The following is a 24868-nucleotide window of genomic DNA, read 5'->3' as shown; positions in this document are numbered from 1 at the left end:
CCAAATATAACTTTTGCTTATTAAGTTTAATCAGTTCAGTTGCTCAGTCGTGTCTGACTCTTTGCGGCCCCATGGACTGCAGGATGCCAGGCTTCCCTGTCCATCACCAACTCCTGGAGCTTACTCAAACCCAGATCCATTGAGTTGGTGATGCCATCCAACCATCTCGTCCTCTGTCGTCCCCTTCTCCTGCCTTCAGTCTTTCCCAGCATCAGGGTCTTTTCCTGTCAGTCAGTTCTTCGCATCAGGTGGCCAAAGTATTGAAGTTTCAGCTTCAGCATCAGTCCTTCCAATGAATATTCAGGACTGATTTCCTTTAGGATTGACTGGTTTGATCTTGCAGTCCAAGAGTCTTCTCCAACACCACAGATCAGATGCATCAGTTCTTTGGCATTCAGTTTTCTTTATAGGCCAACTCTCAACATCCATACGTGACTACTGGAAAAAACATAGCTTTGACTAGATGGACCTTTGTTGGCAAAGTCTAATAGTTATGGGATATATTGCTTATGTAGAAATCAATCAGAAGGAGAAACAGGAATTAACATTTTACTGCAAAAGTCTTTTCTTCAATTTGCCATCTATCACACCATACCCCTCTTTGAAAACTGGCTTATTGTGATTTGTTCTGAAAATCATTCTGTGTGGCAATTCCTTCTGTCTGGAATCTTGATTCATGGGCTCTCATAAGAATTCTTTTATGGTTCTATTTTCATAATAGCTTTTAGGCAGCCAATCTTCATGCATGATCCTGTGTTTCTTTATGACTTGGCAGTATCCAGATGTCTTTACTGCATCTTGTTGCCTTTTAGACACATTAAAAAAAAAAAAGTTGCCATAAAATAATTGCATTCATTTGTGCAGGAAATGTTAAATTATTCTTTCATGAGTCAATCAAACTTTTACTTGAATACAGAAAGACTTGTTGTCCCTTTTGGTAAACCTGCATATATATCAAAAGTTGTGGTTTTGAAGTGATTGAAAAGGAGATGGTAAACAGGGTTTTTTCTTTTCTTTTTTTTTTTAACCTCGTCTTACATAGTCACAGAATATGTAATAAGATTTTTCTCATAACTTACTAGTTTTGTAAGTAATATAAGAACAAATTGAATAGGTTCATATTCAAGCTATGTGTATGTTGAGAGTTTCTTAAGTAAATGCATTTGGGTAAATAAGAATGCTTTGTTTTATTTTTAGCAGAACCCAAATAAGGTATTGGGTTGCATATATGGGCCCAAGAAAATTTTAATGAGGAGGTCAAGTTTCTTGGGCTTCCGTCATAGCTCAGTTGGTAGAGAATCTGCCTGCAATGCAGGAGACCTGGGTTCGATTCCTGGGTTGGGAAGCTCCCCTGGAGAAGGAAATGCAACCCACTCCAGTATTCTTGCCTGGAAAATCCCATGGACAGAGGAGCCTGGCGGGCTACAGTCCATGGGGTTGCAAGAGTCGGACATGACTTAGTGACTAAACCACCACCAAACCATCAAGTTTCTTAGAAGAGTATTGGCATCACAATGACCTGAAGAACCTTTTAAAAATATGTATGTTTGTGACTCATCCTGGATCTGCTGAATCAAAATCTTCTTGGAAGGGGCCAGGAATGTGTTAGAAAGTTCCCTGAGTGGTTCTGATTCTCACCTTTGGTTGACAACCATTGGACTAGAAATATTTTTGGAGAGTAGACCAAAAAAATGGTAGCCTCAAAAAATGGATTTGGTGCTCGGGATTAGTTGCTCCGTGGCATGTGGGATCTTCCCAGATCAGAGATCGAACCCGTGCCTCCTACATGGGCAGGCAGATTCTTCACCACTGAGCCACCAGGGAGGTCCCAGCATTTTCATGTGAAACCTCAGAGAAGAATTAAAATTTGGTTTTCCCTTGGTAATTATATGAAGTTTTTCTGGTCAAGAAAAATAATATACCTGGCTGTTTCTTCCCTCATCTCTCACTTCAACCTTCTGGATTCTCTGGAGCAAAGATACAGTTCATTTTCAAGGCTCTTGAGGTCTGGATATCTGGATCCCTTCTTTTTCTAATTCATTAAGAATTTATCGACGCTTTTCAATGTATCAAATTCTGAATAGGCACTGAGTATGCTAGTACTGAAGAAAACAGTCTGGAATTTACAATCTCCTAGATGAGACATGTTAAGCAGATAAACAGTTGAGTGAATGCTCTCTGGCCTAGATATTGTAAACCTATTTTGTGTATTGATTTAACGTGTGTATATATATGTATATATGTATGTTATTATATTTTATGTAAGTGGTATATAAATTTTTATGTCTCATATAGCATATACGTGTATACATAGAGTGTGTTACTAAGTGTATATATATTTTATATTTATATACCTCCATCATTTTAATTAGCCTCATATCCTGGAATGAATTGGAATGTATACATACCTATATGTGTGTGCCCACATGTGCCCATACGCGCATGGCGATGAATTTAGACTACAGTTCTACAGCAGTACATTTAGTTAATTTTTCTCACTGCTTTTTTAAACTAAATAACATGTAAAATGACAAATATATATATTTTTTAAGGTTTGTGGTTTTTTTGTTTTTTTTTTCAATTGGGGTATAGTTGCTTTACAGTACATTATTTTTTATATGTGCTGCAACTTAACGTTGGTTTCTAAAATTTTTGCTTTTATAGCATTAAATGTAACAGTTATTTTGGGACAGTGTTTCAGTGGCGAGATAGATTGAAAGTCCCAACAAGCTGGAACTCTCTATACCTCTTGAAGAAAGAGAAGCAGACTATTGTCACAGACAGCTTCCACATGTCGGGCATATGATGGTTTTTTTTTCACAGATGGTGCTTCACAAGTACACTTCACTGCCCTTAAAACATTTTTAAAGCTACCATATGGTTTGAGTCGGGTCACTGTATTTGAGAAAAATGCTAGCATATTAATCCTGTTGAAACATTATAGAAGAGAGATTATAACTGTCAACCATTTAATATAAATAGAGACTGTGTATACTGATGGTGGAATGTTGAAGAAAGGAGCAATGGGTGCTTCATCAAGAAGAATCAGCTGTGTACACACTTCTATATTTAAAGTGGATCGCCAATAGGGACCTACTGTATAGCACATGGAACCATGCTCAGTGTTATTTTGCAGTCTGGATGGGAGAGGAATTTAGGGGAGAATGGGTACATGTACATGTATGGCTGAGTCCTTTCCCCTGTTCACCTGAAACTATCACAACATTGTTAATCGCTGTACCCGAGTACAAAATAAAAAGTTAAAAAAATAAGAATCAGCCATGTTTTCTGGCTGTATAACTACAGTATACTGCCTCTTCTGCTGCATTCGGAACACTTGAAAGTTTAGGATGGTAAGTGTGTGTGCTAAGTCACTTCAATCTTGTCCAACTCTTTGCGACCCTGTGGACCATACGGGTTCCTCTGTCCATGGGATTCTCCAGGCAAGAATACTGGAGTGGGTTGCCACCATGCCCTCCTCCAGGGGATCTTCCCAACCCAGGGACTGAACCCACATCTCTTATATCTCCTTCATTGGAGGTGGGTTCTTTACCACTAGCGCCACCTGGGAAGTCTTAAGATTGTAAAATGAAAAGTGAAAGTGAAGTCGCTCAGTCGTGTCTGACTCTTTGCGACCCCATGGACTGTAGCCTACCAGTCTCCTCAGTCCATGAAATTTTCCGGGCAAGAATGCTGGAGTGGGTTGCCATTTCCTTCTCCAGGGGATCTTCCCAACCCAGGGATTGAACCTGGGTCTCCTGCACTGCAGGCAGACGCTTTACCATCTGAGCCACCAGGGAAGCCCCAAAGGAGTCCCCTGAATCAATGAAAATGACCTTGTAAATGAGAAATTCAACTGAAAGTTATCTTTTCCCCCCTTTTCAACATGCACTCCCGTATAGTGCAGTGAAATTACATGGTTGATGAATACTACCTTGAGATCCCTGCTGGAAAAGATTTTTATATCATATCAGTTGTTGTTCCAGTAATCTTCTACAGACCTGCATTTACTCATGCAGTGTACTACACAGAGTGGATTAAGTTAGCTCAAAAGCACTTACCATTGTCTGTGAGCCAGAAAGCTGCAAGGATTCTGATTGGCATTATTATTTATTGTTTTTGAATGCTGATGGTACATTTTCCTGGTAGAGTCTGTACTGTGCTTATTGACATGCATATGTGAAAAGGCTCTGCTTTTCCGAGTATTTAATGGGCAATTTAATTTTCCTAACAACTTTCTTTACAGGACTTGGATTTCGAAGCCAAAACAAGTTACACGCTACGGATAGAAGCTGCAAACAAAGATGCCGACCCCCGCTTTCTGAGCTTGGGACCCTTCAGCGACACGACAACCGTGAAGATAATCGTGGAAGACGTGGACGAGCCCCCTGTGTTTTCTGCACCCCTGTACCCCATGGAGGTGTCGGAAGCCACCCAAGTTGGGAATATTATTGGCACCGTAGCAGCTCACGACCCAGATTCTTCTAACAGCCCAGTGAGGTAAGAGCTCACTGCTGTCCTTTTCAATAATTCTGTAACAGCGTGCCCTTGCTCACAACTCATGTTTTACATTGTGATGCTTGGGGATCATGAGTGCTCAGCTGCTTCTGTTGTGTCTGGTTCACTCTTTGCGACGCTATGGACTGTAGCCAGCCAGGCTCCTCCATCCATGGGATTCTCCAGGCGAGAATACCGGAGTGGGTTACCAGGCCCTCCTTCAGGGGATCTTCCCATCCCCGGGATTGAACCCACATTCCTTGCGGCTCCTGCATTGGAGGCAGATTCTTTACCACTGAGCTGCTGGGGAAGCTTTGGGGTTACAGCAAATAGAAACCAGTTTTATATATGTGTTGAGCCATCACTGCAGAAGTGAAACAGGATCAGAACCCCTCATCTATTTTACTAATTCCAAAATATGTCACCTGATTATCTAAGGCCATTATTGTATGGCAATATCGTATCTTTTTTTAATATATATATTTATTTATCTGTTTGCCTCTGGTGGGCCTTAGTTGCAGTATGTGGGATCTTCAGTTGCAGTGCGCAGGATCTTTTAGTTGCATGTGGGATCTAGTTCCCTGACCAGGGATCGAACCTTAGCCTCCTGCAGTGGGAGCCTGGAGTCTTAGCCCTGGACCACCAGGGAAGTCCTGCAGTACTGTATCTTTAGACACCATTGTTATCTGCAAGCAGAGCTGATGTTCCTGTTCAGCCCATTATCCTGAGCTTTTTCAACACAAACTGTGTTCAAAGAGAATGTGATTTGTGTCCTCATTGTAGGATGAATGTTTATGTCAGAAAACTAATTTTATAAACAATTTAAATTGGGGATTAATTTCTCAACAGATCCTTTTTTATATTGGTCTATATGGATAGTATGTGTTTGTTAGTCTGCTGCTAAGTCACTTCCGTCGTGTCTGACTCTGTGCGACCCCATAGACGGCAGCCCACCAGGCTCCGCCGTCCCTGGGATTCTCCAGGCAAGAATACTGGAGTGGGTTGCCATTTCCTTCTCCAGTGCATGAAAGGGAAAAGTGAAAGTGAAGTCGCTCAGTCGTGTCCGACTCCTAGCGACCCCATGGGTCTGCAGCCTACCAGGCTCCTCCACCCATGGGATTTTCCAGGCAAGAGTACTGGAGTGGGGTGCCATTGCCTTCTCCATTTGTTAGTCTAATCTACTTATTAAAAATAAAATAATACCTTATTTATATACAAAGACTATTTTAAAATGTTCTTTCAATAGGCCTGTATAGAGAGTGGAAACATTGTTGTAACCAACTCTGTAGGCCCAACAGAATAGTGATACATGAAGCCGCTCAGTCGTGTCTGACTCTTTGCGACCCCATGAACTGTAGCCTACCAGGCTCCTCAGTCCATGGAATATTCCAGACAAGGTACTGGAGTGGGTTGCCATTTCCTTCTCCAGGGGATCTTCCCGACCCAGGGATCGAACCTGGGTCTCCCGCATTGCAGGAAGATGCTTTACCCTCTGAGCCACCAGGGAAGCCCAGTGATATATAAGCATTCCAAAATATCACAGCATTCCAGTTCACACTTTTTACTTATAGTTTTATAATTTAAGAGCTACGTACATATTTTTGTATATGCATATGTTTTGTCTTCTCAAGTAAATATTTAATATCTAAGTGGTTATATAGAATATACTAGAAATTAGATTGTATTTCATGTCTTAATTCAGGTTCATAAGTAACGCGTTTTTATTTCATGGTTTGGATTTTGATTATAAAACCTATAAAGTGGGCTTCCCTAGTAGCTCAGCTGGTAAAGAATCCACCTGCAATGCAAGAGACCCCAGTTCAATTCTTGGGTCAGAAAAATCCCCTGGAAAAGGGATAGGCTGCCCACTCCAGTATTCTTGGGTTTCCCTGGTAACTCAGCTGGTAAAGAATACACCTGCAATGCAGGAGACCTGAGTTCGATCCCTGAGTTGGGAAGATCCCCTGGAGAAGGGAATGGCTACTCACTCCAGTATTCTGGCCTGGAGAATTCCATGGACTATACAGTCCATGGGGCCCCAAAGAGGCAGACACGACTGTGTGACTCCTACTTTCACGTTTTACAAAAATTAGTGAAGGTTTTATGTTGAGATATGTTCAGCATATAAGCTAACCACCGACTGAACTTCTGGTGTAACTGATATTTAATAATGCTAAGTGCTCTTGAGCTAACTTACGAACTAAGTCTGGACATTGACTGCAGAGTGTCATGAAAAACATATACACATTAGACAATGATTTTTAGTTAAGAGCTCATAATCTTCTGTCTCCCTAAAATAATAGGTATTTAGGCTTATTATTTATATACTATAAATAAATTATTACACACATTTAATAATATTAAATATCAATTTATCATAAATAAATAATAATCAGCATATATATATGAGTATGTATATGTAATTAGTGCTTTCTTTTCCTTCTCTTTTCTTTGACATTAATATCATAGCCTAGTAAAGATTTGTATAAAATAACTTATTTCAAAAGTGAAGTCATACTCATTGCTTCTCTGTCTATATAACAAATTCAGGCTATGTAGTAGCTGTATTATTTTTAACACAGTGATCATAAACCATTTCTAAGAATATAACCTTCTGTATACTAGAATATCTATGAGTTCGAGATGCACTCAGATGGAATAAGCCTTCTCTTCCCTTTAAAAGCCCAACCTGTATTGTCAGAAAGTTCCGTGACTGAAGTTCAGCTCCATCCACTGAGTCCTGTTAATGTGCACAGACTTGAATTTGGGCTTTGTTATAGTGTCGCAATGCTAGCAACATACTTGCCTTCTTCCCCTGTGAGTAAACAACCGCAGTGCAATCATAGTCATAGCTCAGGTGCTCAGGAGAGCCTGACTTCTGCTTAAATCACTTAATTTAATGGGGAGAAAGAGAGAAGGCTTTCATGAAATTGAGGATTGGAAAAATAGAGAGACACAGTAATATGCATGATAATTCAGTACCTCAGCTAGTGAGAGGATTTAAGAAAATTTGGGTTTATTGGTATTTTATAATTTTTTTTCTTTATCCATTTTCTTGTGTATCATTCTGTTAGAGCCTTTCAGAGTAAATATTTCACTTTTAATAATATTTTATGTGAAAAAATGCAGTATTATATAATAATTTGGGGAAGGAGAAGGGAGAATAGGACCAAGTGAGTAGTGACTTGAGTTAGAGATGAAGTGAGTTCCATGTCTGTTCCCTGGAGCACAGAGAAAGAAGAGGCCAAAAGGTGGACTCCGCTGAATTTGGAGATAAAGACTTCTATGTCCTCCATCAGCTGGCCAGCACTGTATTTTTACCTCATTTTTATTTTCTTAAAACTAATAAAGGTGATCCTGAGAGTTCAGTCAGTGCTTCTTACATCATTTTCTAATCTCTAAAATCTCACAAGTAAGGATTTTGTTCAAAGTTGAGTTAAATTTTATTTTGTCTATGCCTGTGAATATATCTTTTGCTTTTTGAAAATTAATTTCTTGACTTAGATTTATGCTCATATTCTTGCAACATTGCTGTGCCTTACTCTTTTTTTTTTTTTTAAATAAGGTCAGCACAATCACTCATAGCTTTTTTGTTTCTGGAGTTCTCTCTCGCATATTTCTCTTTCCCGATGCATTTATGATAGTCATTAAGAGGCCAGTCTCCTCATTGTGTAGTTCAGTGAGTTGAAGGGAACTTCTAGAAAGAATGTTCTCTAGAAGATTGGTTTTCTTCTGCTATCTGCTGAGTGCCTTTAGGGGATAGTTCCACATAACCCAGTAAACAGGGGAAGCTGCACACACTCAGTCCTTGCTTGACCCCAAATATCTTGAATATTAAGGGAGAAAGGGAAAGTGATGCTTTTAAACTGTCAGTCATGACTGCAATATTAGGAAGTATTATCCCTGTACATTGCTATTATTATAGTTGATTGTTTTCATGCCATTTTTATTTCAAGGTCAGTAAAGTCAATGAAGGAAGACATATTTTACAAGGAACTATATTGGCGATCTACTGAAGGTTGTGTTGTATTCACATGTTTTCCAAGACATTATAGTAAATATTGCATAGTTGTTTAATGGACATAAACACGTATTTGCATTGGGCCCTCAAGTAACTATCAAAACATAAGCCCTTCTGCAGATACCAGTGGATGAGTAGATTCCACAGTCTGCCGAGATCCTAGGAAAAGTGAATCTCCAGGTTGAGATGGAAGCTGAAGACTCTTAAAATTGTGAACTTTGTGCTCCTGTACCTTTAGGGATATTGTAGTTCTCAGAGGAATGGAAAAGCAGTATTTGTTTCCTCATAATTGTTTAAAATTAGGCCAGATAATATTTGAATTGTAAAAGAGTATGAGAAAGTGGATAATTAGTGTTTGAATTCATTGACATTCTTTGTAGCGTGATACTGAAATCTAGCATATGCTGTTTGTGTTTGGAATATTGCTGATATATGGGGCAAGAAATTAGAATTCTAAAAAGAAGTGCATTTACTTGCCTCCAGCAAGGTAAATGGAGGTCTTCTTCCCATATGAGCCATGCCTTGCCCAGCATTTTTTTTTTTTAACCTAATCCACTAATGTAGCAACTTAAAGCTCTGCACATCTGCCCTTTCCTTAAAAGAATACCAGGGCATCTATGTTACCACTGAAACCTTACCATTTTAACTGTTTAGAAGTCTAGTCACAACAGGGTGAAAGATTAAATGAACCCGGAGCCCGGTGATTGGCTAGAGTACAGCAGCTTTGTGAACTGGCGTGTCTTTGTTACAGCTCGCACACCACCCAGAGCGCTTACCCCGCCCACCACTGCGAGTACACTCTGTTTCCTCTTTCCTGATAGGAAAGCTAGAAGCCAAAACTGGAAATTAGGTGATTGAGATTACTTAGGAAAAAAAGAGAAATTCTGAAAACAAAACTGGGTAATTGAGGGCCAGAATGTTTCTGACGTTTTGTTTTTTATGTAGTGGCTTACCATTTCATGTAAATTTTGGCCCCAAGTACCAAATATCAGGCTTTATCTACTGAACTTAGAAAGACAGATTTGTGTTCTGCTGATTCTGATCATTTTTCGGAATAATAAAAATCCGCTTCTGTGTTTCTCATCAGTAAAATGGGAAAAACTTTAAGAGCAGCCTAGTGTCTAGAGGACTATTAATTCTTCATGTCAGCATTCATAGACTGATCAATGAATCACGTACATTGATTAAGAACCTGCTTTGTGCATGACACTGGAAAAATACAGAAAAAACAGATGAATAAAACATTTCCTCTGACCTCAAGGAACTTACAATCTTGTTGAAGAAATAAGATTCCGTAGAAGTTAAACAGTACACGGTGGGGAAAGTGCCAGAGCTCTCATAGGGCAAATTGTGAGAAAAATACGAATCACTCCAAGTTCACTGGACATGAGACCTCATTTGAAGGACTGATAGCCTAAGCTGGACTTTGAGGGGTGGCAGGATTTGGACAAGCCAAAAATGTAAGGTCTGTTTGTGTTTGAGGTATGCATTTGTGTGTGTGTTCAGTTGCTCAGTCATTCCTGAGTCTTTAGGACCGCCCACCAGGCTCCTCTGTCCATGGGATTCTCCAGGCAAGAATACTGGAGTGGGGTGCCATTCCCTTCTCCAGGGGATCTTCCCAACCCAGGGATCTAACCTGTGTCTCCTGCATTGGCAAGTGGATTCTTTACCACTGGACCACCTGGGAAGTCCATGTTTTAGGTAGCTATATCCTTAGAGTCTAATGCTATATTATGAAATGAGCACATTTATTGCTGCAGGCAGTTCAGTAAGCCCAAAATCCCTCTGCCTAAAATAGCCAATGAATTGAAACATGGTATTACAAAGATCAGATAGTAAGAAGTGTGATTAAGGAGTAATGGATGACAGGACAGGGGCATGAATTGGGAGATTGGGATTGACCTGTGTACACTACCATGTGTAAAATAGATAGCTAGGAGGATGCTGCTGTACAGCTCAGCTCAGCTCTCTGTGATGACCCAGATGGGTGGGATGATGAGTGGGTGGGAGGGGGGTTCAAGAGGAAGAGGGATATATGTATACATTTCATTGTACAGCAGACTAGCATAACATTGCAAAGCAACTATACTCCAACTTAAGAAAAAAAGTAATGGCGATCATTTTTGGCATTTCTGACAATCCAAATACAGAACTAGAGTTGTATTTATGTTCAAGGATCATAATAATACTTACCAGCAGGGTCTTTTGGTATTCCTGGTGTGGTATGTCCTCAGATGAAAGGTGATAAAATAGTATCAGATATTACAGTATGTAGTGTGTCTAGTCTGAGCACAAGTTGGGTGTCTGAATAATTCACTGTGTATTTTAAGCGGCTTGTATACATGCATACATTTGTACATATTATTTTAATCTAAATTACATGTGAAGTTCTCACAGAATTAAAGGGAAAGTTGAACAGCCAGTCTTTAGAAAAGAGGGGAGGAAGGTTTCTCTATAAATATGAGTAGCAAGAATGTGCGAACAGTCTCTTATGAATGAGACAGAGGATGAAACATTGGCCACTTTTTTTTTCCTCGTGGCTCTGTTAAGAAAGATTTTTTTGGGGGGGGGGGTCCTATCTTAGGACATGTGTCCTTCTCTTACCCAGGAAGTCCTGGGCCTCTTCATTGTGAGTCCCATCAAGGTTGCGTGAGATTGAGAAGGTTGAAATTCCTGAAGGAAAACTGAGTTACCTTTGTTAGAAAATGGGGATGAGGCTGCAAATAGTGACATTGCTAAGTACTGAACTCCAGCTTATCCTAAAGTAATTTATTTCTCATTAAAGCCCTAGAAGACAAGCATTAACATTCCACAGTTTATAAATAAAAATGACTCCAGTCACACAGTTAGAAAATGTGGTTCTAGAATTTTAGCAGGTTCTGTATCAAAACCTGTACACTGCTGGCAGCAAGACACACACACACTCGTGCGTGTGCTTGTAAATTACTTAAGAGATTAAGGTTTCAACTCAAATGATTCAATTATTTCTATTGATCAGATTTGTCGATGCTTAATTATTATGTTACTTTTCCCACCTGGGGAGTAGCACTGATGCCTTCGTGTTCACCCAGCCTGCTCACCTGCACATTCCCTTTGTGACTATTAACGTGCATATCAATAGCTGGGTGACAAGCGTGCTGCTTGTGAATACGGAGAGGACCATTTTAATCGATCTCCATAGCTTATTGAACACCAGCACCAATAACTACAGGCATTTTTTAGGATTGATTTTGTTGCAGATGTGCAGAACAGTGGGGATATTCAGATATAGAAGATGCAATCCCAGCCCACTCGTTATCTAGCAGGAGGAGAGATCTTAGCGAAAACTTAGAAAAAAATTCCAATGTGAAATCTGGAAATGAGAAATCGTTTTGCAAAACATTCTCATTTTGCAGATAAAGAATACGAATAGTGAATGAAAAGTTCAACTTGGTACAATAGGTTTGTGGCAGGGTCCTGGCTATAAATATTACCATTTAATGCCCAGTCTGTGGTTCATGGTGGTATACATATATATATATATATACATATATATATATGGCACAGGGAGCTTGTAGTGAAGTCCCTGAGTCATATATACCACAAGCTTTCTTAAAAAGGTGTGATTTCTGAGTATTGGCTTGACCCAAAAGTTTGTTTGGGTTTTCCATAACATCTTACAGAAAAACCGGAATGAACTTTTGGCCAGCCCAATAATTGGGATGGCTTGGTGCTTTACTGCCAGAGGATTGTCGTCAAGGAATAGTAGGAGTACAATAATTGGAAGGAGGAAAGATCAGAGTAAAGAAGGACCAACAGGAGGAAAGACGCCCAAATGGAGACACATGCTATATTGTCATTTATTCCATTAATACGTCAGTGTGACTGTCTTAGAATTTTAGATAGAGCAGTAGGGAAAAAGGAGGTAAAGCTGAATTCTAGAAATGTAGGTAGCAGAGACTAAAAGCTCATCTATAGGCAATATGGTGCTTACTGGAAAGATGGTGAAGACAAACACTGTTCTAAATCTTGGCTCCATCAACAATCAGCTGTGAGACTTTAAAGTCCAGTCCTGAACTATAGCAATAGTGGTACCTGCTTGCCTTAGAAGTTGTGTGTGGCGGCTGGTAGGAACAAAGCTTAACACTAATGACTTCTCAATGAGAAGTCTGGCATCAAGCAAAGACTGACAATTTGGCAGGATAATGTCATCAAGGGCTTGGCTTCTTATATCAGGCACTCATCACCTTGTACTTACAAGATGCTTTTTCGATTGCTGTCTAGTGTGTTCGCATCCTGGTGAGATAGAGAGGAAGGGGCAAAATCAGATGGCAGCTGAATTAGCAGCTGTCTCCGTCGGACACGACTGAGCAACTTCACTTTCACTTTTCCCTTTCATGCACTGGAGAAGGAAATGGCAACCCACTCCAGTGTTCTGGAGAATCCCAGGGACGGCGGAGCCTGGTGGGCTGCTGTCTATGGGGTCACAAAGTCGGACACGACTGAAGCGACTTAGCAGCAGCAGCAGCAGCCTATCCTTAAGGGAGTTTTGGAATGATGCTCAACCTGCAAATTTTCTTTTGCATCTCATTTGCTAGGAGTCCATGGAATTCTCCAGGCAAGAATACCGGAGTGGATAGCTATTCCCTTCTCTAGGGGATCTTCCCTACCTAGGGATGGAACCTGAATCAGTTGCATTGCTGGCAGATTCATTACTGTCTGAGCCATAGGAAGCCCACAGATGTAAGGATACTGCATTTACAGGGAGGCTAGCTACTGTAGATTTTCAGCTGGACACATGACTGCCTCTGACATAACCAGAATTCTATGAATAAGAATTAAGGGCAGGTGAACATTAGGCATGCAAGTGAAAGTGTGTTACATGACCTTACATAGCTGTTTGAGGATTTGGAAACAATGTGTATGTTTTAATTCTTAGTATATTTAGGGGGAGGGACTGTTGGGTGAAAGGTTGATGAATCTGCTTTTGGATATACTGACGTTTAACAGAAGATGTTGACAGTATTTGGGGTAGTTTACGAAATCTCAGGAAAAGGATTGAGACTGGATATTGAGATTTGGAGGCATCTGCATAATAAATGCAGAGAGCAGAAACCTTAACTGCTGGTGCTACAAAAATATGCAAGCGATCTCTAAATTGATCACTTCAACCTACAGTGAAGGAGGTCAAGTATTTTAGGCTGTAATTTATAGAAACTAGAAGGATCATTGTGAGGTGAGTGTGCAATCACCACTAAATGCAGCAGAAGTTGCATTAAAGATAACTTTGGGTCATGATTAGAGAAACACCAGTCCTTTCCTTTCCTGTTCAGCCTCTAATTGACTCAGGCAATTATATTTCTCTGTCCCCAAGCCAGTAGATCTGGAGCTACAAAGAACGTATGGCTCTGAACTTCTCTGGAGTGTTTTTTCTCTCTTGGGCTCACTCAGCCCTCCTAGACTAATTCAAAGACAATTTGCACCATTCACTCTAAAAAGTGCTATATTTTCTTTATTTCTCTTGGTTAAGGAATTTTTTTTCCTCAGGTAACTTTATCATTAACTAATGTCTCATACAGAAATTCCTGCTTTTTGCATGTCCAGAGGGGCTGGTAGAAACTTAGGGACCCCTTTAATGCTGGGGATCCCAAGTCCTTGTGATTAAGAAGTACAATAACTGTTCCGTGTCTACTCGGTCCCTGCCAGAGTCTTCCATCTCTTCTCAAGTTAACACCTCTTTCTCTTCCCCACTCTTGCCTTCGTTCCCTTCATCTTACTTGAGCACAGCAATTTGTTGGTTTCCTCCTGAATACTTCTTTTAAATTACTGTCTTTCAGAATATTTTCTTGATATACCGTATTTCCTGAAGTAAAGTATCACAGGCAGATTCTCCAGATTAATTGCTGAAAGGTGAATGAGTGAAAGGGTGACATACGAATATCAGAATAATTCGTAAATTATCAAATACCATATATATTTGTGTGTGTGTATATGGCTATTTAGTGAGAGCTAATTGAGAGTTATAGGGCTTCCCTGGTGGCTCAGTGGTAAAGAATCCACTGGCCAATGCAGAAGACGTGAGTTCAATCCCTGGGTAGAGAAGATCCCCTGGAGAAGGAAATGACAACCCACTCCAATAATCTTGGCTGATGAAATCCCACGGACAGAGGAGCCTGGTGGGCTACAGTTCCTGTGGTCGTAGAGTCTGGCATGACTGAGCAACTAAACAAAAACAACAACAAATGGGAGTTAGAACTAAAGCTACCACACAGTTTACAAGTGGAAGCTACAGAGTTTATGATTTAGAAATGATTAATATTTGGATAATAGAAACTCTAGTATCCATTTTTCTCAAAACTTATAGAGGCATAGGTGATAACTATATTCCTAAAATATTTAGGGGTTTTTCTATGAGGTGAACAGAACTTGGAGATATTTAACATATTAAATGAATTCTTGAGTTTAATGTCCTTTATTCTAATACTGGGAAGCTTTGAGACTATTGATAATAGAGGAATTAACTTTAGTCTGCTGAGGAATTACATGAACTCATTTAGACAGATATGTGGCAAGTTCAAGGCCTTTTTGCTTTGTAATAATCTAGAAGTTATTTTTTTCCTGAATATGCTAACATTACCACAGTTGACTTAAAAAATAAAATGAACAATTGAGGCTTTTTTATTGACTCCATTGATGCCTGGGTATTGTTATATTCTCTTGTCAAACATTAATATTATTCTATTATCATTGAATTATATATAGGATAATATATGTGTATATGGTCGCAGGTATATATAAAGAGAGAATATATTAATAATATGAAATAATGGCATAAACTGGTTTGACTAAAGCAACATTTCAGAGAAGATCTGTATTTTCTATGTAACTGAAAATGTATGTCTGTTCTTGTTTGCATGGCTGTTGTGTGGAAAGTAGATTGCAGATGGTAAGAATGGAAGTACGCTGATAAAGAGTAGAATAAAGCAGAGTCGAAGCTCGTATGTAGTAGCTTGGAATGACTGCACTTGAGAGTAGATATTGACGAATTGGTGCAGGGACGAGAGAGAGAAACAAATCTATGTTTTTAGTTTGAGCGTCCACATGACAGGTGATGTCATTTGCTCAGGTGGAGAAGAGGGAGGGAGGAGGTGTGTGGGAGACCTCAGGAGACAGAACAGCAGTCTGAGAATGCCACGTTTCAGTTCACATCGTTGATTTATGTGTGCTTCTACTAAGCAAGTAATTCAGTAGGTAAGTCTGGTTGGCCAAGGAGATTTTTATATAAATTTAGGGGTCATCAGAATTATAAAACTGAGTTATGCTACAGGACCATATAAAATGGAAGGAAAAATATTTTTTTCAAAGAGAAAGGTATCTGTGGGAAAGATTTTGGGGGAAGTAATTAAAGATCACAGAGGAGAGGGTAAACCAACTGAGGTCCTGAAAAGGGCAGACAGTAATGTAAGAAAAAAACAAAGAATACATGGTATTAATAAAGGCAAAAGGAGAATGTGTTTTAAGGAGTTGTCAGTGGTCAATTGTGGGAAACTTGGATGAGATAGAAAGTAAGGAGAGACAAGTGAACAATGGATTTGACAGAATGGAGGCCAACAGAGAAATTGACACAAATTTTTTAAAATGAAAAACACATGTTTTTGATTCCAGTAAAGCTTTAGAGATAGAAAAGGATCCAAACCCAAAGAAAAATGTTCTTGAGGTCAGCAGATAGGACAGACAGGTTAAATAGAATGTCTTGATTTGAATGAGGACACTTAGCTGCAATAGATAGATAGTAAATAGAGGGTGTAGGGACTTTCAGTTAAGATGCATTTTTTCTCTCATGTTTCATGTAGCGCAGATCCTGGAGGTGAGGGTGAGTATCCTTTGTACTGGCATTACCATTTTCAAACTAGTTTTCTTTTCCTGTCCAAACTCTCAACTCTTGGCAGAATGCATCACCGCACTTGGCTCAAAACCTTTCCTGTTGCTATCCACCACCAGATATACAGTAATCACACTGATTTGTTGAGTCTTTTAGTACTCAGATTATTTTGTCTTTCTCTACCATCACTTTTGGCATGATGATTAGTATGTGGCCTCTCACTTTCTTAGTCCTTTTGACTTTAATGATCTGTTTCTTTGCCGCAGTTTTGTCATAGATTCTTATGAACATACCCTTGGCTTGTTAACTCTCAGCAGCTGTTGAAAATCTACTTCAAGCATATACTCTCTATCTACTACCCTCACTTCAGCAATTCTGGATCCTGAGAAAGTCCTACCACTTGGTGATGCTACCATGTCATGTCAATCTGCCTTCTCTTATTTCCTCAGTTCCCTCTTACAAGCTTAGACACCATGGGTCTTCTTTATCATTCCTCCTATGTAGATGTCCGAATCTACCCTCCTCTTCTCCTTTGGTTGTCCATAACTGGCTCAACCCAACCCTCTCCTTTTACACACATCTTCAAACAAGCAAGACAGACAAATAGGATGACTGGCTTCACATTAAATTAATGGACATACGTCTCAAAGGAGCAATCCACAATGTGTAGCTTATTCCATTATACTCTCCATAGTATATGTATTTTTGGTCTCTTCTAAAAAAAGGAATTCTCTCTCCTTCTCAAACCACCTTCTCCTTTCTGTCTTAGCTGATAATCTTGTCTCCTATGCCATCAAGAAAACAGAAGCCATTAGATAGCTTTCTCATATTCTGAATACTCAAATACCTGTTGCTGCACAAAGACAGTAATGTTTGCTGGTTTGTTGTCAATTTTTTGGTAACATTTTTTGATGTCATCTCTTTCCTTTTTATGTCCCTTGCATCTTGTTACAGAGCAGAGTAGCAGTAGATGATTCTGTTTAATAACCATCAATGAAGTACTCAGGAAACAGAATACTTTCTGATTTTGGGTGTGTGTTTATTTGTTCATTCATTTGTTTTTAAATGACAGTCCTTATTTCACCCAAGGAGAAAGACTGTGAGTGCATTTGACGGTAGTCATTAATGAGGAAAGGGTGAATTTTGTATATGGAACAAAAAATAGCATAATAGAATAAGAATACAAGTAGAGCAGTAGTTTTTCACTAATGTTTGGATAGCAGATATTATGAGAAAAGTCTTTAACATACCAAAATGTTTATGTAATTTGAGGGATTTTTAAAGATTTTTATTTTATATTGGATTAGAGTTGACTTACAGTGTTGTTTCAAATGTATAGCAAAGTGGTTCAGTTACACATATATCCACTCTTTTTTTCTTTAGACCCTTTTCCCATGTAGGCCATTAAAGAGTTTTGAGTAGAGTTCCCTGTGCTATACAGTAGGTCCTTATTAGTCATCCATTTTACATGGTATTGTGTATATATCAATCCCAGGGTCTCGATTTACTCCTCCCTGCTTTTCCCCCGGTAACCATACTTTGTTTTCTACATCTGTGACTCTACCTTCTATTTTATAAAAGTTCATTTGTACCTTTTTTTAGATTATAAGCTATATCATTTGATGTTTGTCTTTCTGACTTCAGTCAGTATGACAATCTCTAGGCTCCTCCATGTTGCTGCAAATGGCATTATTCTGACCTTTTCTATGGCTGATTAATACTTTATTGAATGTATGTACTACATCTTTATCCATTCCTCTTTTGATGGACATTTAGACTGCTTGCATGTCTTACTGTTGTAAATAGTGCTGCAGTGAACATCGGGTATATGTATCTTACCAAATTATGGTTTTCTCCATATATATGGCAAAGAGTGGTTTTGTTTTGTTTTTTTTTAAGGAACCTCCATACTGTTTTCTCTAGTGGTTGTACCAATTAACATTCCCACTAACAGTGTACCAGGGCTCTCTTTTCCGCACGATGCGGGGTTCTGCTTTGAAACATGTCTGTGGTTCCTGAGTAAGTGATACAAAAAGAAGAAAGGTTAAGATCAGGCTGGAGTTATTAAGACACAAGATGTTACTCAATATATGTGAATGGGTGAGTTGTCTACATATATTTCATTTTAGAGGGACCTCTAATCGTGACCAGGGATACTAAATATGTTGTAAATGTTTTTTTAGGAGCCACTGTTTGGAGTTTATAATGGCATAATCAAATTTATTTTGAATATAATTATGCTAATTATATGATTGTTTTTATTTTGTACTGTTGGACAGGAAAGCAGAGGTTACTGAAAAGCAGATGATGAATCAACTAGAACACTGGTGCAGTTTTAAACTAGGCATATTCTATGTTAATATGACAGATAGTGGAGTCAGCAGAATTTGGTGATTTGATGTGCAATTAACAAAATAAATAGAGCAAATTATAACCAAACATAAATATTGAAGTGCTTTTTTAATTTTTTTAAATATTAGATATTCAATTGACAGAAATACAGATTTGGAGAGATACTTCAATATCGATGCCAACAGTGGAGTTATTACAACCGCCAAATCTTTGGATCGAGAGACAAACGCTGTTCACAATATCACAGTCCTTGCAATGGAGAGCCGTAAGTTGTAAGGTTTAACATTAAATTAGGATGGAGGACATTGAGAGTGGAGAATGGGCTGCCATGAGTTTATAATTTCAACTTGAATTTTACTAGATACTTGTCTGAATTCAGTAAAGTTTTGAAACTCCCTAATTTCAAGGTGTGAAATATATTTACATTTTCTAACTTGGTTTGCTAATACTTAGAAAGTTAATGGAATGAAGTTACCATGAAATAATGGGCCTGATTTACCCTCAGACGGTTTCTTCTTATCTTGTGGTCATATTTCATGCACTGCATCTATGCTGACATGGGTTAGTTCAGTAGCTTACAAAAATAGTCAATTGATCTCTAAACAGACACTCAAGTTTGTACATTCTCGTATTAAACTTATTTTGGTCCTTGATGAGAAAAACTTTGAGAATAATGCACAATTACATTGTATACATGTTTATAATATGGTATATATATACATAGGTAATATGTATATATTATAGACATATTCATACAAAAGGAGCTCTAGCATCAGATAATATTTAAATTCATGGCTTGTCATTCTCTGTGTATATATGACATTTGGATCAGAATTTGTTGCTTCCTTTAAAATCTGCAGTGTTATAATTCTAGATTTTACTTGAATCATGGTCATTTCCTTATTAGATTTGTGCTTTAGAGGCAGACATTTTTGATTGATTCTAACTGTTCATAATATAAGTTTCTTAAGAAAGGTGGCATTGGAGTAATAGCTTTACTCTAAGCACAAGCAGAGATCAGAGGTTGCAGGTTCAATTCCAGCCACCTGCGCTAAAGTGAGTATTACAGTGATGAGTCACATGTTTTGGTTTTCTAGTACATATGAAAGTTATACTAATCAGTAGTCTGTCAAGTGTGTAATAAATACCATTATGTCTAGAGAAACAATGTTGACACCTTAAGAAATATTTTAAAGCCAAAGATTGTTGTCATCTGAACCTTCAGATGTAAGAATATTAGGAACATCAGAGGTCACCATAACACATAATAAATATAAGTTTTGAAATATTGTGAGAATTACCAAAACTGGGACAGAGACATGAGGTAGGTGAGCTGGTATTATTGCAGAAATGGGCCTGATGGACGTGCTTGATGAAGAGTTGTCATACACCTTCAATCTGTAGAACACACAATCTCTACAAAGCACATTCAAGCAAAGTGCAGTAGAACTAGGTGTGCCTGTAAATGAGAAAATCTTTTCCTCTTTACTAGAGAATCCATCTCAAGTGGGAAGAGGCTACGTAGCAATCACTATCCTTGACATCAATGACAACGCCCCTGAGTTTGCCATGGACTATGAGACCACCGTTTGTGAAAATGCCCAGCCAGGCCAGGTAAGAGGCTTCAGAACACCAGCCTCCTCATTCGTGATTTCTTTAAAAATACCCAGCGGTAGTTGCCTTTGAAATCCTGCCAGCTTTAAGATGAAATATCATCAGCATGCTTCAGCAAAACTAACACTTTGATGTATAGCATAAACTAATATTAAAGGAACTTTCAAATTCTGGTTTAATTGGGATGATGAAAAAATTCCTCCAGAAGAAAGGTAAACATTGTAAAAGCCATGGTAGATGTTAAGGGCTCAGGCTTTTTTAAAGAGAAATATAGCATGTGAAGCTCGATTGGGCCATTTCCCATGTTACACAGCGGGGCTTACATACTTTGAAGTTCCAAGAATTTAGTGGAGTGTAGCCTCCTTGTGGTTTGGTCTGCTTATCCATATTGTCAGTGTCTTGTGATGTTTCTGATAAGGTATAATTAGTTGGTACAGCTTATTTGTGAGGTTCATACAAGTCAGTTCAAATACGAATTTTGAAAAGAACATGATTTGATTTTCAGAGCCCTTTATAGATTGTGTTCATATCAGTATGTGTGTTAGTCACTCAGTCGTGTCTGACTTTTTGCGATTCTGTGGACTATAGCCCATCAGACTTCTCTCTTCGTGGGGTTTTCCAAGGGAGAATACTGGAGTGGGTTGCCATTTCCTTCTCCAGGGGATCTTCTGCAAATCCAGGTCTCCCACATTGCGGGCAGATTCTTTACTGTCTTAGCCACCAGGGAAGTCCTCATTTCAGTACACCTGACCCTTCTGCAGCTCATTCCACAGGATGGTATTTATCATCGGTGTTAAGCTGCTCTGTTCCCTGCTCAAAAAACAGAGCGCACCAACATGCTGTCTTGTTTTCCATTGTCTGTTCCTAGGTTATCCAGAAAGTCAGTGCTGTTGACAGAGACGAGCCATCCAATGGCCACCAGTTCTATTTCAGCTTAACAACTGATGCAACAAACAACCACAACTTTTCACTGAAAGACAACAAAGGTAAGGGTTAGCTGTTGTCGCCAGAGGAGGCAACAGGCAGGAGCTTTCTAAACAAGAGAGCGTTTTCTCACTCAGGAATGCTGATTGGGGATTTCTTTTCCTTATAACAGCAAGGACATTAATTAAAGGGAAATGAGCCCCTCAAGTAATTTTTATCTATGGATTTTCTGTCATGAAGAAGAATCTGCTACTTAAATCATTTTAGGCCTAACTCCAGAGAGGGGAGAAGACAGATTCATCTCTCTGTCTTTTCTTTCTGGATATTTGCTTCCTTATTTGTATACAAAGCTCTTTATCCAGAGTATCTAATCAGTTGAGGGCCAGCTAAATGCCTTAGTAAGGATTATATTCCCTAGGCATAACTTGAGACATTAGGAAAGTAATTGGACTTAACACATTTCAACCTAAATCAACTTTGATGTAGTATTTTCAGTGTCAACATCAGTTATTGTTGCATTGTTAGCATAAAAGTAATCCATGGAAATAATATACCCTTGATGCAAAGAAATACAGAATTTAAAAGGAATAATGAATTCCCTGTCATTCCAAATCCCATTTCTATGCTTCAAAGAAAAGCAGTTTTATAAATGTCATTATAGAAACATTTTTCAAATATCTGTAGTTAGTTTCTGGTTTTGCTCAATTATAGAAACACACACACATTTATAGCCATATAGATAGTGTATTTAGTCACTAAGTAGTGTCTGACTCTTATGTGATCCCATGGACTGTATCCCACCAGGCTTCTTTGTCCATGTAATTTTCTAGGCAAGAATACTGGAGTAGGTTACTATTTCCTTCTCCAACAGATTGTCTATAGACTATCATAAAAACTTTTCAAGGAAGTATGAGAACTTGCTATTTATTATCTAACTTTGATATATATGTGTGTGTAAACACAGAGAGAGAGGATTTTCAAAAGTTCAAAGCGTTAGTCACTCAGTCGTGTCCACCCCTTTGTGACCACATGGACTATAGCCTGCTAGACCTCTCTGTTCATGGGACTCTCCAGGCAAGAATACTGGAGTGGATTGCCATTTCCTCCTCCAGGGGATATTCCCAACCGAGGGATTGAACCCAGGTCTCTCACATTACAGGCAGATTCTTTCCTGTCTGAGCCACCAGAGAGGAGTACATACCCGAACACTATAGAAAATGTAATTTTTCCAGTTTTAATATGTGAATCAAGTTTCAGAAAAACCAAATGTAGAATGTGTTAGTCCAATCTGACTTACTAAAAAGACTTGCTTTCAGACAATAGACATTGCAAGTGCTTTTACCTGAAGCCACCAACTATTTTACTGGAGAAAATTCAGCTTTGACCTCAAAAATTCTATCTGAAAATAATATTTTTTCTGATGCCACTCTCTGCTTAATGAGGATAGTATCTTTTCCCCTTAGCAACATAAAAGGAAGCACATTCTCTGTGTGGGTAATCCCAGACTCTCTGCCTTCATCATAGTTGGAAAAGACCATTCTCAGCACTTGTACAGAGGGGATTTAGGCCTCAGAGGGTCTGAATATTTCCCCCACGTGTCATCAGCCAGTACCACCATGATTGTTGGACCAGCGCAGGATCTAAAATGGTTGGATTTCCCGGGAATTCATCCAGCCACACAATTAAAAGCTTTTCCCAAGTCAAGCCCTTGCTTATGGGAATCTTGGAGGAAAACATAAGGAACAGGAAGAAGGAACAGCAGTTCATATGTTGGCTTTTGTTTTAGGGAATACATAGAGAACATGGTGAGCTTGGTGATCTCTTCCCCAAGCACAGGAACATTACTATAAATTTAAAAATCACATGTCAGATATTGAACGTTTCAGCATGTATTCCCCAATTGTTGTGTGTATGCGTTATTTGATGCCAGGCATGTTAGATTACAAATCTGCAACTTTGAAAAACCTTCGGGTGTCAAGTCATAAATATGTATAACATCTGGTCAGTTGGGAGGCAGACTAGAGCTGAGTGTGTGTGTTAAGTTACAGAAACATACTCAACATAATATCGTTCAACTCCATGTGTAGTTTTTAAATGAACACTCTTGAATTCATACATTTTAAAATAAAAGATTTGTTTATATAGAAACCTACCAGCTGAACACCAAACACTTTTCTTCCTGCTGCATTTGTAATTCCAGTCTCATGAGTGCATGCTCTTCTGGGCTGTTAGAGATAGTAGATGTCAGCTGGCTCTTTGATTAGAGTATTGTTAATTCTTTGATAACACTGTATATTAAAGCACAGTAGATAAAACTATGGTCCTGGCATTCCCTCTTTTCCATTATATTTTAATTAATTGCTATAAAATTTGAAATTCCTTTATTAATTAAGGTAAGGTAACTGAACAAATTGTTAGCAGATTAAAAAATTCTATTTCTGATATAGAAATTAAAGGTATATCATACAGCTATGTCATTCAGACTTAACCACTGTTAAAAGTTTTATAGTAACTAATTGTTTAGATGAAATAGAATACTGAATATAAATATAAATTCAAATGGCCTCATTTATCACTGATAAAATGTTTATATACATGATGTTTTGGTAATGCTATGGACCCATATGGATTTTTAAAAATTATATAACAATTCCTCTTTTGACTATCTTTGCGTACTCTTTTTAATTAAAACAAGAGTGGCTTATTTTACTTGTTTCTGTATTGGGCTTGGAAATTGTCAAAGAAAGGATAAATTGGAAATTTCACCTATCTCTCCAATGACATTGCAAAAATATTTAACCTGTTAATTATTATTATCCTTTCTATAAGCATATGGTTTGAAATTTAAGATTGTAAAAATTAAATCTAGTATACACTTTTTAATATGATAAATGATGTATAAACATTTTTCTGTTCAATTTTACTTTATAACTGTTTCTTTGGTCATAACCACGTAGCACGACGTAAGTTTTTAAAAATGTATCCAAATGAACCAGTATTTGGAAATATGGCTCTCTGTCAAAAGAAGCTAAGGAGAGTGACTTTAAGTCAGATGAAGTTTGGTAGGACAGAGTGCATCAGAAATCTTGTATTCTCTACGTCTGCTTTCTTCACCCTAGACAACACAGCCTCAATTCTCACCAGGAGAAATGGTTTCCGGAGACAGGAGCAGTCTGTCTATTACCTGCCAATCTTCATCGTGGACAGCGGGTCGCCTTCGCTCAGCAGCACCAACACCCTCACCATCCGCGTCTGTGACTGTGACGCAGACGGGGTCGCCCAGACCTGCAACGCCGAGGCCTACGTCCTCCCTGCCGGCCTCAGCACAGGAGCCCTGATCGCGATACTGGCCTGTGTCCTGACGTTACTGGGTAGGTGCCATCTGCGATGCTTTCTCTGTAAGAGCAGTCACAACCGCCGGAGGTCAGAACTTTTCATACGTTCTGAGAACACATGCAGATATTCTAACCCATGGTATTTGGCTCACAGAGGAATGACCATTGGCTACACTTTCCAGTGATATGTTTAAAAGTTAAATTGTCAATTTTTATTTTGTAAACATCAGTGAAGATAAATGGCTTCTGTTTAAAATGGTTTTT

The 24868-nt window shown here is 38.7% G+C and overlaps 1 protein-coding gene, 1 long non-coding RNA gene and 1 other non-coding gene across 5 annotated transcripts in view; 1 reads left to right on the top strand and 2 right to left on the bottom strand.

The window, feature by feature from the left end:
- Positions 1 to 24868, top strand: part of CDH7 (cadherin 7) — a 137731-nt gene that overhangs the window by 98048 nt on the left and 14815 nt on the right. For 2 of the 3 annotated variants that reach the window (XM_081561549.1, XM_081561550.1), the window contains 5 exons: positions 4247 to 4500; positions 18860 to 18996; positions 20224 to 20345; positions 21214 to 21331; positions 24389 to 24640. In XM_081561549.1, the coding sequence (XP_081417675.1) occupies positions 4247 to 4500; positions 18860 to 18996; positions 20224 to 20345; positions 21214 to 21331; positions 24389 to 24640 (883 nt within the window). Of the gene's footprint in view, positions 1 to 4246; positions 4501 to 18859; positions 18997 to 20223; positions 20346 to 21213; positions 21332 to 22253; positions 22262 to 24327; positions 24641 to 24868 lie in introns of all 3 variants that reach the window. The other variant, XM_081561548.1, reaches the window with a different exon arrangement.
- Positions 3729 to 3800, bottom strand: TRNAC-GCA (transfer RNA cysteine (anticodon GCA)). Its single transcript has one exon. It is a non-coding gene; the product is annotated as a tRNA-Cys (tRNA).
- Positions 20052 to 24561, bottom strand: LOC145534209 (uncharacterized). Its single transcript, XR_014074343.1, has 3 exons — positions 24411 to 24561; positions 23423 to 23494; positions 20052 to 21315 (listed from the first exon to the last, which is right to left on the bottom strand). It is a non-coding gene; the product is annotated as an uncharacterized LOC145534209 (long non-coding RNA).

The sequence above is a fragment of the Giraffa tippelskirchi genome, chromosome 14 (assembly GCF_054371585.1).
Source record: "Giraffa tippelskirchi isolate mGirTip1 chromosome 14, T2T-mGirTip1v1.2.pri, whole genome shotgun sequence".
NCBI classification, from domain to species: Eukaryota; Metazoa; Chordata; class Mammalia; order Artiodactyla; family Giraffidae; genus Giraffa; species Giraffa tippelskirchi.
This window is presented reverse-complemented; position numbering and strand designations above follow the sequence as displayed.